Source organism: Gordionus sp. m RMFG-2023, chromosome 2 (genome assembly GCF_954871325.1).
Source record: "Gordionus sp. m RMFG-2023 chromosome 2, tfGorSpeb1-WG-v2, whole genome shotgun sequence".
Taxonomy (NCBI): domain Eukaryota; kingdom Metazoa; phylum Nematomorpha; class Gordioida; order Chordodea; family Parachordodidae; genus Gordionus; species Gordionus sp. m RMFG-2023.
The window spans coordinates 40,400,873-40,415,806 of NC_088776.1; the positions used below are offsets into that span (position 1 = coordinate 40,400,873).

At 27.2% G+C, this 14,934-nt stretch overlaps 1 protein-coding gene across 3 annotated transcripts in view; it reads right to left on the reverse strand.

Annotated features, from left to right (window-relative positions):
• Window positions 1–6,766: 6,766 nt before the first annotated feature.
• LOC135923820 (3,4-dihydroxyphenylacetaldehyde synthase 2-like) overlaps window positions 6,767–14,934 on the reverse strand; it is a 47,509-nt gene continuing 39,341 nt past the window's right edge. For all 3 annotated transcript variants that reach the window (XM_065458774.1, XM_065458773.1, XM_065458772.1), the window contains 4 exons: window positions 14,179–14,277; window positions 10,978–11,079; window positions 9,629–9,723; window positions 6,767–6,902 (listed from right to left, as the gene is read on the reverse strand). In XM_065458774.1, coding sequence (XP_065314846.1) covers window positions 6,800–6,902; window positions 9,629–9,723; window positions 10,978–11,079; window positions 14,179–14,277 — 399 coding nt within the window. In that variant the 3' untranslated portion in view covers window positions 6,767–6,799. The remainder of the gene's footprint in view (window positions 6,903–9,628; window positions 9,724–10,977; window positions 11,080–14,178; window positions 14,278–14,934) is intronic.

Genomic DNA, 14,934 nt, shown 5'->3' on the forward strand with positions numbered 1-14,934 from the left:
TAATTTATTCTTTTAACTTCTGGGAACTTTTCTATTTATGATGCAATCGGCATTTTTTGATCCTCCTTTCTATCTGATGATAATTTGATTTTTTTTTTCTTTATCTAAAAATAAAATTTCAAAATCATCAATTTTGCTATCATTATAATTATTATCACTACAACCAGTATGTATTATTGTAATAGCCTCCAATATATTGTAAACAATGGAGTTTTGCGTATGCCATAAATCCTTAAGATATGCTTTGCTCAATACCAAGAAAACTTGATATCGGGGGTCTAAATATATAGAAGCACATAAAACACTATTTGGCAAATATTGTTGCTCTCGAATTTTCATGTTTTCTAATATTTCGTACGAAAAAGGACTAGTAATTTCTAAATCTAATCGACATCTCATCCATACGCCATAAAAATCAGATAAATATAATTGTTCTGATCATAATCTTAATGTTGTTTAAGGTCCTTTATTTGGCACCAATCATCTTCCGACAAAATAACTTCACATGCTCCTATAATAAAACCATTACAGAAATCTTTAGAACTTAATAATCGTTCTAGCATCATAAACGTGTTGTGCAATCTAATATTGTCATTGATCTTTTCATTGATTTTAATATCTTACAATTGTGGGAGTTCTTAAATAATGATAGTTTTAAAGTAATTATTTTTTAGGCAGTCATTAATAGCCAATTGTAGAGCATGGGCTTTACATAAAAAAATATTATTTACTACACTAGAAAATAATTTAGGATATCAATCTTTAAATAAAAAAATTTTTATATTATTTTTAAAATTTTTTTATGACACATAGAACCCTTGGACCCTCTACTTTTAAAAAGGGTCCGGGTACAAACAAAATACGAGGGTTCAGGTTCACAACCCTGAATTTTTTCCGCAGTTGTGTCAGTCTAGTTTTTTTCCACAGGCTTTTTTTCTCCGATTATCAAAATTTGTGATGGAAGAACCCGCCTAGTAGTGTTACCCCCTCTATGAAAATCCTGAATACGCCTATGCAAACCTTATTTTTTTGCTGAACCAGAACCCGAACCCGTTGTAAAAGTTGAGGGTTTAAGCATCAAAATAAATTCTTAAAATAATAAATTAGGCTGCGTCCAAAATCTAAAAAATATAAATAAATAAATTTTGAAGAAAAAAAATCATAAGCTATTTTAAATGTAAAAAAATAAAATAGTATTCTACTATATCATTTTTCGTCAAAAATTTATTTTTTTAAAAAAATACTAGAAATTAATAAATTTGAATAAAAATTTATTCAAAATTTATTTATTTTGATAATTTTTATGAAATATTTTACTCTAATTTTTTTTTGGTTATGCTTCTTTTCATTTTCTTTTTTTTAATTTCTTTTTTTTTCGTATTTTTAATTTTGATTTTTATAAAACTTGGCTTGTCCAAAATGTTTTGTTATTAATTTGCGAAAATTTATAAATTATGAGGCTTTTTTTAAAAAATTTTGGACACAGCCTTATATAAAAAAATTCCTAAATAATAAATAAGATAAAATTTATTTGCTGAATCATTTTCCATTTTCTTATGATTTTCCAAATTTTTTTTTTGCATCCATCTAGGCAAAATTTTGTAATAATCCATCTAGGCAAAATTTTGTAATAAAAGATAATATAGTATATGCTGATAATATAATAGTAATATGTTGCTTATCTTTTTTTTATATAAATTTTAGAAAGTAAAATATTGTGCCAACCATAAAATCAAGAAAGGAAAATAAAATCCAATATTTCTAGATATTCAATTTTTAATTTAATTAAAATATAGGCAAGTGTCATTTTTGGATTAAATAATAAAAATGATTGTAAGATAAATATTTTTAATTTTTTTGCTATATTATGTTTATATGATATAGAATTTTAAAAAAAAATAAATAAAAATTATGTTAATTTATTAACATTGAGTCAATATTTTCCTTATGCTCTTCAAACTCTAAACTAGTGTTGTTAAACAGCTCTATTTGAGCCGATTTTTAAAAACGGCTAACTCAATATTTTAGCCAGAAAAATATTATCTAAGCCTCGAGATTTCGTCAATAGATGTTCAAACCTTTGTGCCACCTATGAGCAAAATCTTAAGGCTTGCATAATATTTTTCCAAATAAAATATTAAGTTAGCCGTTTTTAAAAATCGGCTCACAATGAGCCGTTTAACAACAATACTCTAAACCCGAACCCCTTTTTAAACTTTTAACTCTGAATCAGGGTTGCCAGGTCAAAATTTTAAAATAGTGGGAGAAATTTGGTATTTTGCGGGTGAAATATGAAAATTGCGGTAAAAATATAAAAATAGCTTTAAAAAAATTTGCAGGCCGAAGGCCCGCATAGTGCCGGCCGGCTGGGGAATTAGTTTAGATAACCTCCTATTACTTCTTATAAATTCTTTATATAAATATTAGCAAAGTCGGTAACGTTTTATAATTTCAGAATAGGTAATATTTTTCAAATTAACTTCTTTGTAGTGGAGTTACTTTATTTGTATTATATATAAAAGAAAATAATTTGAATCTCCTCAAACAAGGATCAATGCCTATCGGTATTTTTAATATATATATTATATTACAAAACCATCAATTGATGGTTTCTGTTCAAAGGTAATAATATCTAAACATTTGTAAATCGAGTTATTGAAATCAAATTTTGATTGCAAATATTCTAAAAATGTCTTAATAAAAATATTTGCTTCATTTAAAAATACATTGATTAGAGTAATATTTGAACATTTTAATATGATATTTTCAGCATTAGCCCTATAAAATTATTGTCAATTTTTAACTGTAAAGATGAACACAGCTGAAGAATAATTTTGTGAACTTTTATTAAAAAAGATTCTTTTTATTGCAACTGCATATTAACAACATGTAGGAGATTTCCTACATGTGAAATCATTCCTAAATATGCCTCTGCCATTTCCTTCTAGAAAAATTTTTTCAAAATATTAGGACGGCTTTTATAATCTTTATTTAAAAAATATTTTTTAAAGGTTCGTAAAATTTTAAAATTCTATCGATGGCGGGCTTTATGATAAACCTGATAGGCACATGTGGCAACAACTCACACTATTCCAAGTCAGACCACTTCACCAAGACCAACTCTTTTTAACTTTTTTAGTTGATGAACTAAGTTCGTTAAAACATTTTATTACAATTATTTCGACATTCACAGATAATACATTCATTGCCTTGCAAGAATTATGTAGTATATGGTATATACAGCCAATTGGCATTAAGTCAACATTGGGCTACCTCAATTCTATAAATACACTCTGGGTTTTAAAATCACTGAGGCATTATCAGCGCAGAAAGCTGACATACAACTCATTGATAATCTCAAATCTCCTATATTTACAATTATATGGTTAGCTATGTCTATTTAATAGTTTTATTGAAACGCCCTTATTTTTATTGAAATAGCGAAGGAAGGGAAATGTTTTAATATTTCCCTTATTAGATGCATCTGTTAGAATTGCATATGGATGTCCATTTTTTAAATCGACAAGAATTGACCTCCTGGATTCAGGTCCCAAAACATTGGTGATAGCTTTGCTCATTTTTGTTCTACCACAAGTAAGGTTTTCACTTTTAGAGTGTTAAATATTATGGGGAAAAGATTCGACCCACATTGTGATGATAAGTAGCTCTGTCAATGTTGTACTACATGATAAGTGTATACCATTTCCGCAACTATAGTTGCATCTATATTATTTCTTATTTTGGAGCATATTTTTGTATTGCAATAGATTTAGATACACTTCCCTGCAATGATTATAATAATAATTGATTAAACTATAATAAATAAAATAATTATCATTGAAATAAGTACAATATTACCTTATTATATATTTAAACGTGATAATTAAGCGCATGTCCCTATAATTTTTATACATACACACATGAAAATAATAAAATATGAATGAATGATGTTGATTTATTATTGGATAAAAATAAAACATATGATTGGAGTAAGGATAGAAAGAAATAAAAACTAGACATGTTAATAAATATTTAAAATTTATTTTAAAAATATAAAAATAATCAATTACTGTTTCTCAAAATTATTATTTATATATTAAAAAGGCTAAAATGCTAAAAAAAATTGTGCGAAAGAAATTTAAATTGCGGTAGATTTTTGCGGTAGATTTCCAATTGCGGTAGTTTTGCGGGAGTGAGATGTCTGCATGTAAACTAAAAAATTGCAGGAGTCTCCCGTTGATGGGGGGAGACCTGGCAACCCTGCTCTAAACCCGGACCCTGTTTTTTTAGCTTGGCGAAATATGCTGCTATGTCTCAAGCTAGATTTTCTCAACCCTCTGATCCATTTATTCAAAATACAATAATTTTTTGTATATAATGGTAATTCAGCCATGTATAGTAAAAGCCTGCAAAGTCTGGTTTGCGACGTCCTGTTAAAAAAAAATTTTCAAGTTGTCTCCGATCCGGGAGGCCCCAAATTTTTCCAGTCGCAGCCAATTATATATTTATTTTGATTATCCCGGCCCTCAAAGTTTTACTAAAAGTCCGCCTCAGCCTGTTAGATTTTTTTTTGAATGAATTTTTCTGCCATCATATTTTTAATATCTTAGTGTTGTTAAACGGCTCATTTTGAGCCGATTTTTAAAAACGGCTAACTCAATAATTTATTAGGAAAATCATTATGCAAGCCTTAAAATTTTGCTCATGGGTGGCACAAAGGTTTGAACATCTATTAACTAAATCTCGAGCCTTAGACAATATTTTTCTGGCTAAAATATTGAGTTAGCTGTTTTTAAAAATTGGCTCAAATCGAGCCGTTTAACAACATATTAATTTTCAACATCAATTACGGCTCATATATATTTTGTTGAATATGTTGATCGATATTTTTTTAATATCAACGTTTTATTTATTTTAGCAATTGATTTATTTTTTTGATATCAATTTTATTTGTAAAAATTTTATATTAACATTTTTTTATATATCATTTTAACGTTACATTTTTTTAATATCAATTTGTATTTCACATAATTGGTTATTTTTTTATTGTTAAAAAAAAGATATAAAAATATAAATTGTTTTTGGTTAAAGGAGTTAATAAAAAAAATGTAATTTATAATAAAAATAAAATGTAATTTATGATAATAAAATAAAAGAAAATTCTGTCTTATTCTGTCTAATTATTCTGTCTAAACACATCATGGTATTAATAAATAAACGAGGATCTGATTCACTATGGTTACCTATTTCTATAACCGTTTTATAAATCAATAGTGCTTGCATCTGTATTTATAATTGTATCCTATCACAAATAAATTATTTAATTTTTTGTTAATATAATATATTATTTATAGATTTATTTTAGTTAGATTTTTTAAAATACAAAATAAGCATATTGTAATTTATCAAATTATATTAATCAAAATATTTTGAATTTAAATAAATATATCAAAATTTTAATGTGTCTGACCGATTGCCTGATATTTTCTGTATAAATTGTCAGGCTCAGAAATGTTATGCATTAGGCCTGTTAAATGTTTTGCCTGGCCCTCGTTATAATTTTAAAATTTTCTTAGCCTGGCCTATTTAAATTTAAAAAATTTTCGTAGATCTCTAATGTATATTACGCTAATTGCTAGCTTTTCGTGTAGATTTTTTACTAAACATTACTTGATAAAAGATAGCAATTGAAAATCTGGCAGAGCAAAAATATTTTAGGCCGGACATCTTATGCAAAATGTTTTTACGGGGCAGGCCAATCCAAAAAATTCATAAATTTTATTTAATCAAACCAATATTACAGGATAGGACCAGAGATCAGAATCGTACGAAATAGTTTGGTTTAAATAAAAATAACCTTTTATCGGTTCGGTTTGAACCTTCAATTTTGGAATTAATTACGTATAGTAAAGCATACAATTTTTAAATCTTATCTATAAATACATAAGTAAGACGATTAAAGTTTATTTTATTATTAATGCACAAACAAATAGACTTTACAATTATAATATTTTTTTATCAAATTAGGCCTTCTAAATAGCTAAACCCAAAAATTTATAAAGTGACGATTGATACTGATTAATAATCAATAATAATCTTTAATTTTATTGAAATATAGAAAGGTCAAGATTACTCTCCTTTTTAGAGGATCAGGTAATAAATATTTTGCCAGTTCAGAAAATAATTATGGTTAATACCAGTTAACGGTTCAGGTTCGATCTGGATTCCACTTTTTAAAAATATTATTATAATAAATTTTACAATAATAGAACAACTTCTTTTATTATAACATTTATTTGTCAAAAAAAAAATCTTGTGCTTTATTTGTTTCTATTTCTGATAATATTTGTGACATTTTTTATTAAATTTTAAATTTAAACGAATAAATATTTATTGATACTTTTTACAAAAATTAAAAATTAAAAATATATAATAAAAAACAAATAAGGATATATTAAAAATTAAATATAAAAAATATATATATATAATCTATGAAGAAAAACATAAAAGAACGAAGAAAAAAATATTTTTTAAAAAAAGCTATATATCATCCTATAGAAGAGTGAATGCTTAAAAAATTAGACCGGTAGATTTCGAGGGAAATCTGTATAAAATAAACACAAGTCTTTTTGAAGTGAAGAGCATTGATATGATAAACTTTATTTAGATTCTACCATATTTATCTTAGCCAAAAATTGAATTGCGGGATAGAAAATTAAAATTCTATGGTAATTTTTAAAAAGTATTGGTAATATCAAGTGTTAAAAAATATGAATGTAGGTTCTGTAAAAAAATTTAATTAAGATTCTCTCCCATCTAAAACATTATCTAAAACTTCAGAGATTAATTTCCACGAGTCATCTAAATCTACTTTATCGACTTTTGAACAACCTACAGGAAATCTTAATGAATATAATAAATTGTGTATATAATGCATAAAAAATTTAAATTTTATTTCACATCTTATAAATATCTCACAATATTTGTAGTAGAGAATAGAGGACAAGAAAGGTATAAGGTAGTGATCTGCATCGGGCCTAATTTTTCAAGCCCGACCCGGCCCGAACCCGATTTTTTTTTAAAAAAAATTTATCGGCCCGGCTTGAATTTATTTAAATATAGAAATTAATTTTTATAATTACTCAAAATAAAAGACATATGTTATATGGCGTTTACAGGCGCGTACGCAGGAATTTGGTGTGGGGGGGGGATTAAATTTTTTTAAATAAAATCATTGTTATTTAAAAATATCAAGCATAAATTTTTTTAGGATTAGTAACTATTTCTAAATCAGAATTTTAAATTAATGAGAATTATGAAAAATAAATATATAAACCGGCATATAGAAAACTATAAAATAATGTGAATGAAAAAAATATTAAACGGATATAACCGGCGGCATATAAAAAACTACAAAATAAATGTGAATTATAAAATATTAAGTGGATATAACCAACATATAAATCACTATAAAATAAATGACCCAAAATAGAAATTTAAATTTTTTGAGCCTTTATAATTTACATATAAAGTATAAAAATTTAAATGCTGGAAACATAAATTATTACAGAGGTTTTTTAGGAATAATTGTATTTTGTATGTAATAACTTAAAAAGTATTCATGAAAAAATATAATTAAAAAATAAATCGCACAAAAAATTATTATAAATTTATAATGTAAAATCCAATCTTCTTTGGGATTGGGTTAATTATTCAATTATCTCATCTGTGCTTGGCATCAAATACCTATGAATATTCAAAATATTGTCAGTTGTACTCCTTAGGTATGTTTTTATTCTTCTTAAAGAAGGGAATGTTCTATCATTAGTTGCAGTACTAATGTGAAAAGTTACTAATATTAATAATTTTAATACATTGGGAAAATATTAAAGATGTTTGAAATGATGCAAAGCATCCATAATTTTTTGGGACTATATCAACCATAGTTAATCTTTTATACTATAGTTGGCATTCAGCCTATAAGGCATCATAAGATACTTTAACATCTTCATGAAAAAAATCTGATAAATATTTTATTTATTTTCTATTACCATCTGAAAAAGGTTGAAAAGACGTTTGTGGAAGTAATATCTGCAGAGGCAGACTGTTAAGTGCTGCCTGATGAATTAAAACCCGTTCATTTATTTGGGTTATAAATGTATCTAAGAGAGGTATAAATACATTTATTTTATAATACTCTTCTACTGAACCTATATTAATGTTAAGACTATGAGCTTGCCTCGCTGCAAATCGAGGGAGACAAATGTTAAACTCGTATAGCTCTGCTTTTGACTCAAAAATAAAATATGAAAATCTTCAACAACATTAGCCCTAATTTCCCTGATTTCTAATAAAATGCTCTCCGCTATTCTCATCGTCTCAATCAAGTCAATGTTAATGAGAAAAAAACGTATAAGTATTGAATCCAATGATTTGTTTGCTTCTGATTATCTCCTTCAGGCAATTGTTTCAGTAAGCATTTATAATCTACTCTTCTAAATCTATAAAAGCTGTTACTGCTTGATGGCGAAGACTTTATCTCATTGGACAAGCTTTTTGTAATGTCTTTCTCCTTGTTGGACAAGGATTTTCAGAAATAATTCTGTTGAATCCCCTAATGTTTTAAATTTTAAAAGACCACGAAAATTACCTTCATTATTATTATTATTGAAATTCAAGCTTCCTGAATCCAAATGGCCACGTAATTCTAGTCCCTGCAATCCACAATATAGAATGACCTCAATAATTAGCTTGATCTTACATCTATTTTCTTTTGCTATTTTATTCCTATTTTTGTCAATATGTGATAAAATAGGAATCATATCCCCACAATTTATTTGAAGAAATAATAGGTTCCCAGCGTTTGTGATAATTTGTTTTTTGATGTTTGTCAAAAATTTCTCAGCATCTTTGTACATGTTGACTTAACTAACAGGACTCATATCTTGCGATAAGCTCCATTGTCTCATATAGAGAATTCTAGCCATAACCATCTAGGCTAATTATAAAATGTTATAAAATTATTTTTACTTTTTTTATAAGATGACTAGGATTTTCATCATCAACAATATGTTTAAAAAAATTTCTTATCTCCATAATTATTATTTGACTAGAAATTTGAAAATAATAGATAAATATTACGCCAAGAAAAACTTGAAATCGAAATTAATTGATAAAATAACTTAGTAAATGAATGTGATAAATAAATGTAATTAAATATTTACTTAAAAAGAAAGAGAATGGAATATAAAATACAACTGAATATAAACAATAATATTTTTTTAAATTTATCCGGCATCTGCATTTTTTAACTTGGGGGGGGGGGGGCTTTGTCCCCCTGCCCCCCCCGCTGCGTACACGCCTGGGCGTTTAGTTTTGATAAATTTAGATATATTTAAAAAAAAATTCCAAGGTCCGACCCGACCCGGCCCAAATTTTTTTAAAAATATTAGGCCCGGCTCGAACCCGATTGTTTTAAATAGAATCGGGCCTAACTTTGCAGATCTCTAGTATAAGGGGCTCTCTATTTTTAGGAAATATTGTTTTTATTTTGAAATTATCATTATATCATTTATTTTCTTTTTAAATATATATTTATTAGCAGTTAAAAACAGCAATATTAAATTACCTTATGAGTAAACGCCCTTTGACCTCTGTAGATGTCAGATATATATCTTGTTCGATTAGCTTTTTGAACAAAATCCTAGTTAGAAGATCGGAATCCTATTTATTAAAATATATTTTAGCAAAACTTAAAAATGAAAAATAGTAGAAAAAATAAATCATCTCACATAAAAATTTACGCGAAATAACAATTGAACATATTGATAATTTGAGTATGTCCTAATTTTTTAACATTTTTTTTATTTCATAAAAACTTAAGGATTTTGGCTTTTCATTTGTCATAAAAAGTCTATAATTTCATTATTTTAATTTTAAAAAATTCCCGCCATATAAGATAAAAAAATTTGACTATATAAAAGCTATATACTATTTTTTACTAGATATTTAAGTAATATGACTTATTATTTTTTTTTACATAGGCATAGCCAGGTTTTCTATGAATAAGAGAGGGGTCAATGGCGAATTTAGCGAGATTTTTACCGGCCTTATCTGGCTACACTTATATTTTTTTATTATGCATTTTTCTGACTTTTTTTTTAGTAACATTTGGAGTAGCACTATTTCACAAAACTGGGCGAGAGCAGGAGTTAGCTCCTTTTTGGAGTGGATTGGCTCCTTTAATTTTATTGTATAAATTGTTAATAAAATCATCTTAATTTATATATTTGTTGAATAAAATAAAAATGATATAAATTTATGAAAACTATTTAACTTCAATGTTGAGCCAAGTTTTTATAATTTTTTTTGTTTTCCATTTTTTAAGTTCAAATTATAGAATATAAAAATCATGGAAGACGAAAAATTTCCATTCTACAAGAAACATTCTTCTCTAAAATAAATGGAATGTTAGAGCATAAAAGTTCTGAAAATGGGTGAAAAATTTTAAATTGTGGATATCGATTATATACTGATTAACAGAGCAGAAAGCTCTAATTTTCTACCACAACATTCAATCTGCGCCTACCACAATATCAATTTAGTGATCACATTTGATGCGGGTGAAGTTAGAAAATATAAGATTTAAAATTATATCTCCAAGTGATAGATTCACATTATGAATCCATGTTATTCTTTAATTAAGCTAAAAACTAAAATTTTGGTAATTTAAGTGATAACATAGGACCTATATGCTTTAACACTCAGGAACAAAATTTATTCAAGAATATAGCCAAATATTAATATAATTGTTTTGTGACATCTCGGTACACGCTTTCTATAAGAGGTCTTATTGTTATTCTAATAAATTAAATATTAAATAAAAATCACTTAAGATAAATTCAAATAATTTAACATTAGCCCCTCTACTCGTAGCAAACCTCGTTATGCGCTAGAAAAATGAATTGGGTTATAAACCTTTAAATTAAAGCAGAGCATTCCACACGCAAGGGGATACGGTATAAACAGGCGCCTATCTTTTAGTACCACAGATTCAAAATACTCACCTAATCTGATATTCTAACAAAAAATCAAATTTATTTTAAATAATTTTATTTTTTTATAATAATATTATTGTATGTAAAACAAAACAAATATAATTAATTAATTAAATTTTAGCTAGTAATATAATATTAGCTATGCGAAATTAGGTTAATCTAAAAAATAATAAATATCGCATAAAAAGGAGAAGAAAATAAGGAAGAAAGAGTAGGTATAGAATTTGAAGGAAAACTGCTGTTGAAATTAATAAATCAGGGGTTCAAATATCGTGAATATTTTGTCAATTGTATTGACCCCTAGAAATTCGATCATTACATGAACAGCATTTTAAACGCTCTCCTTTGCTATCTACAGCCAGAGTTGATGTGAGGATATCGTACAGTTAAATCCAATATCATGGGTAAGCTTATTGTTTGCGAGTTGGAGCTGAAGGTTATAATTAAAAAATTGGATATGGATCGAAGGATCAATCGGTTGGTAGCAAGCTAGATATTCGACAAGATTCACAGTGAACTACACCTGGCCAATCTTTCTATCTGTTGGATTCGGGTGATGAAATATCAGCGGCATCTTCCGTAGCAAGAAGACGTTTTCTTTTCCACAACAAGAAAACGTCTTCTAAAGAAAAGTCATTTTTTGAAGTGTTAGCATTGATAAGGTTAATGATACTTATTGCCAAAGGTATTATCGAGTGAATTGATATTTTTTAATTTTTGCTTCGATAGGCACTGCTAAATGTATAATTTTTTAACATGGCTCACTTATTTTTTAATATATATTAACGGAATCACGTTCTCGAGTCCGATCTACTATATATCATCCCTATCCAAATGTTTTTATAAAAGCTAAAAGAGGTGGAAAATTTCAAAATAGGAGTTGAATGATGCAAAAGAATGGTGAAATTCTAAAAAAGATATATAGATGGAAAAATGGTTTATTCTAGGATAGCAGGTAAAGATGATAACCTTGCTTGAGTATATCATAAGAAAAATGCTTGAAAGTACTGATAGCAGTTAATCATCCTACAAGGGAATCTAAATATGATTTCCTCATTGGAAGTGATTATGAGTTGAGCTTTACAAATTCGGACTATCTGGGGTTAAGAAGGACCAACAGTGCATCCATTTTTTTACAGCCTTGTTGATTGTGTCTTGAAACCCGGTAATGATACCATCTTCGATATATCGAACGTGCAGGCAAAATTAATGGTTTGGATTATCTCATTGATTCTGAGAAAAATAAAAGTGGTCCAAGAAGATCTAGTGCGAAATCAATTGTAAAATTGAAGAAAATTGGTAACAAGAATAGATGAATTTTGTGTGACTAGGGAATGATGTGCTGTCTGATTGCCAGAATGGGAGTTATATTCATTAGGAAAATTTTTGATGAATTATTTATTGTGGGATCACTCTCCAAATGAAGTTGTGTGAAATGTACTGCAGCCTCATATTCGCCAATAATTTCTAATTGAAGTGAGAATGTGAGAGGTTCCATGCTTAATCCTGGGAGAACTCATTTTGCGCAGAGTGTTGAACCATGGGCTATTCGCTAGATATCTATGTAAGGATCTGTAAGGCGATAATTCTAGCTCAAGATTCGGTTTCACAAATTTAATGTTTTGGGTAAAATGGGTGTCTTGAGCTGATCAAAGAATATGTTGTATCCTGAAGGAATATGGGTGGAATCCCATTAAAGGCAGGAGTGTTTACCAGACTTTGTCAGAGATGAAATCAGAAGCCTAATAGGTTGTTGAGCGATTGGAACTGAGTAGGTGGAGGGCGTTTAGAAAGGAGTTTGATTTAGGTTTAATCAGTAAAATTTGCAAGTAAATAATAAGTGGAAGCTAATTTGAGAGCACCATTAATGTTGAGTTAATTGATATTCTTTCAAATAAGTTTGACTTAAAACTCGAGAGGAGAAGCTATTTTCTTATTATACAAAATTTACATTTTGATCGCATATTTATTAAATGATCTATTACTGGTTTGTTAAAACTTTTTACGATATTAAATTTTTACTCTTAAATATTGTTATCGTCATTTTAATAAATAGAGAGTTTTCTCAAAGCCTTATTTGATGTAATGGTTTTAGCGATATTATCCTTTATACACCAACGAGTATATGGTCTTAAATAAGATCCATTTTTATTTTGAGTTGAACGAAATATCTTCAAGCGTTTGAGAGAATCTCTAAAAAACGATAACAAATCTTTAAATAATACTAAGAAATATCAATTTTTTTGCAATCTTATAAAAGATAACTTATACCATGATATTTAATGCATGCCTTGCGCAATGTATGTTGATCAAAATTATTCTTTTTGTAAGCCAGATATACTAATGTTAGACTTCATAATAATAGTGACCTCTGCTATTCTAATATGATCCACCTTTTGACCCGCATGTTTTTGTTTCTTTTTATTTTTCAAGAATTTATATTGTGGTATTAGCGCCAATATTCCATAATTACATGCATAACAGAAACCTCCGCTAATTTTTTATTTTCATATATCTTTATCTTGAGAAAAACGTTCAGTTTTGAATATAAGGTACTTTAAATCTTTTTGTATTTTTCCTATTCGATCGTCCTCTTTCTTCGTTGTTTATTATATTCATATATGAATAAAATAAAATTCAGCTTACTGAAAACATACTTTAAGTCGTCTTTAATTCAGCTTACATGGTTATGCTACAAAAATAATAAGAAATGAATTATAATGATAGAAGATAAATAATATATTATGATACTATATTAGTTTGGCATATTTGATATGTTTATACTTAAGATATAATATGTAAAAACAAAAACTTTGTTAATATAGTTGCAGTAAGTGATTATGAAAAAAAAATTGAATCAAAAAGCAATTTTTGGACCAACTCATATAAGATAGTATGTTATATTTTCTATTTGATATAAAATTAATTAAGTATTCATATTCATTTGAAAATATATAAGTTAGACACTCAATTTGAAAATAATATTAAACATAAATATTATCAATAGTCAAAACTTAAATAGTGTTTGCAAATTGAGCTCCTATAAAATTTAATAGAAAAACGAGAAAATAGTATAGAATGTTGTATGGGTGGGTTTAATGGGTTTATAAATTTAATTTACATTTCTAATTTGAGATCTAATGTGTTCCATTCCCAATAGCTTGATGTGGAAGTATATTTTCAAAGAACGAAATCGTCGACCAAGACCTATCTGCCAATCCTATGTCGATTTAAAAAAATATCACTAGAACACCATTGTCGTTATAATGTAATTGTAATAGATTTGAATAGGTATTATTTGTTATTCATATGCGCGTAGATATTCATGTATTTAAATTTGAACTTTATATATCATTACTTTTATTTTGTTAAGTAAATTGTGAAGCAAAAGGTTATTTTATTATTAATTAGAAAAATTTTGATAGTAAAAAAAAGTTTAGGTAAATACAAATTCTAACAAAAATTGTTCCAGTCTACCAATAGCTATTTCTTATAATATTGTAATCAATTTTATATATTTAAAATGTAAATTGGCACTCAATTAATTATTATATACTTTCATCAAGCAAGGGCGGACTGGCCATAAGACCAGGTGAGCATTTTCGAGGCCGCGAGAAAATGTCTGTTTTTGAGGCCGAGAGGAAAATATCAATAAAGAGGCCGATTAATAAAAAAATATTATTATGTTCACATTTTTTTCTTTTATCATTTTATTTTTAATGAAATCTCTATTATTTGAATATCACATTCCTTGATAATTATCATGTCATTTACTATATTTTAATACATAAAATATCAAAACGTAGCTTTACACTATACATCATTACCACGTGCTTTTCTTTGTTGTTTTTTTCAAATGGAAAACGCTTCCGTTTGA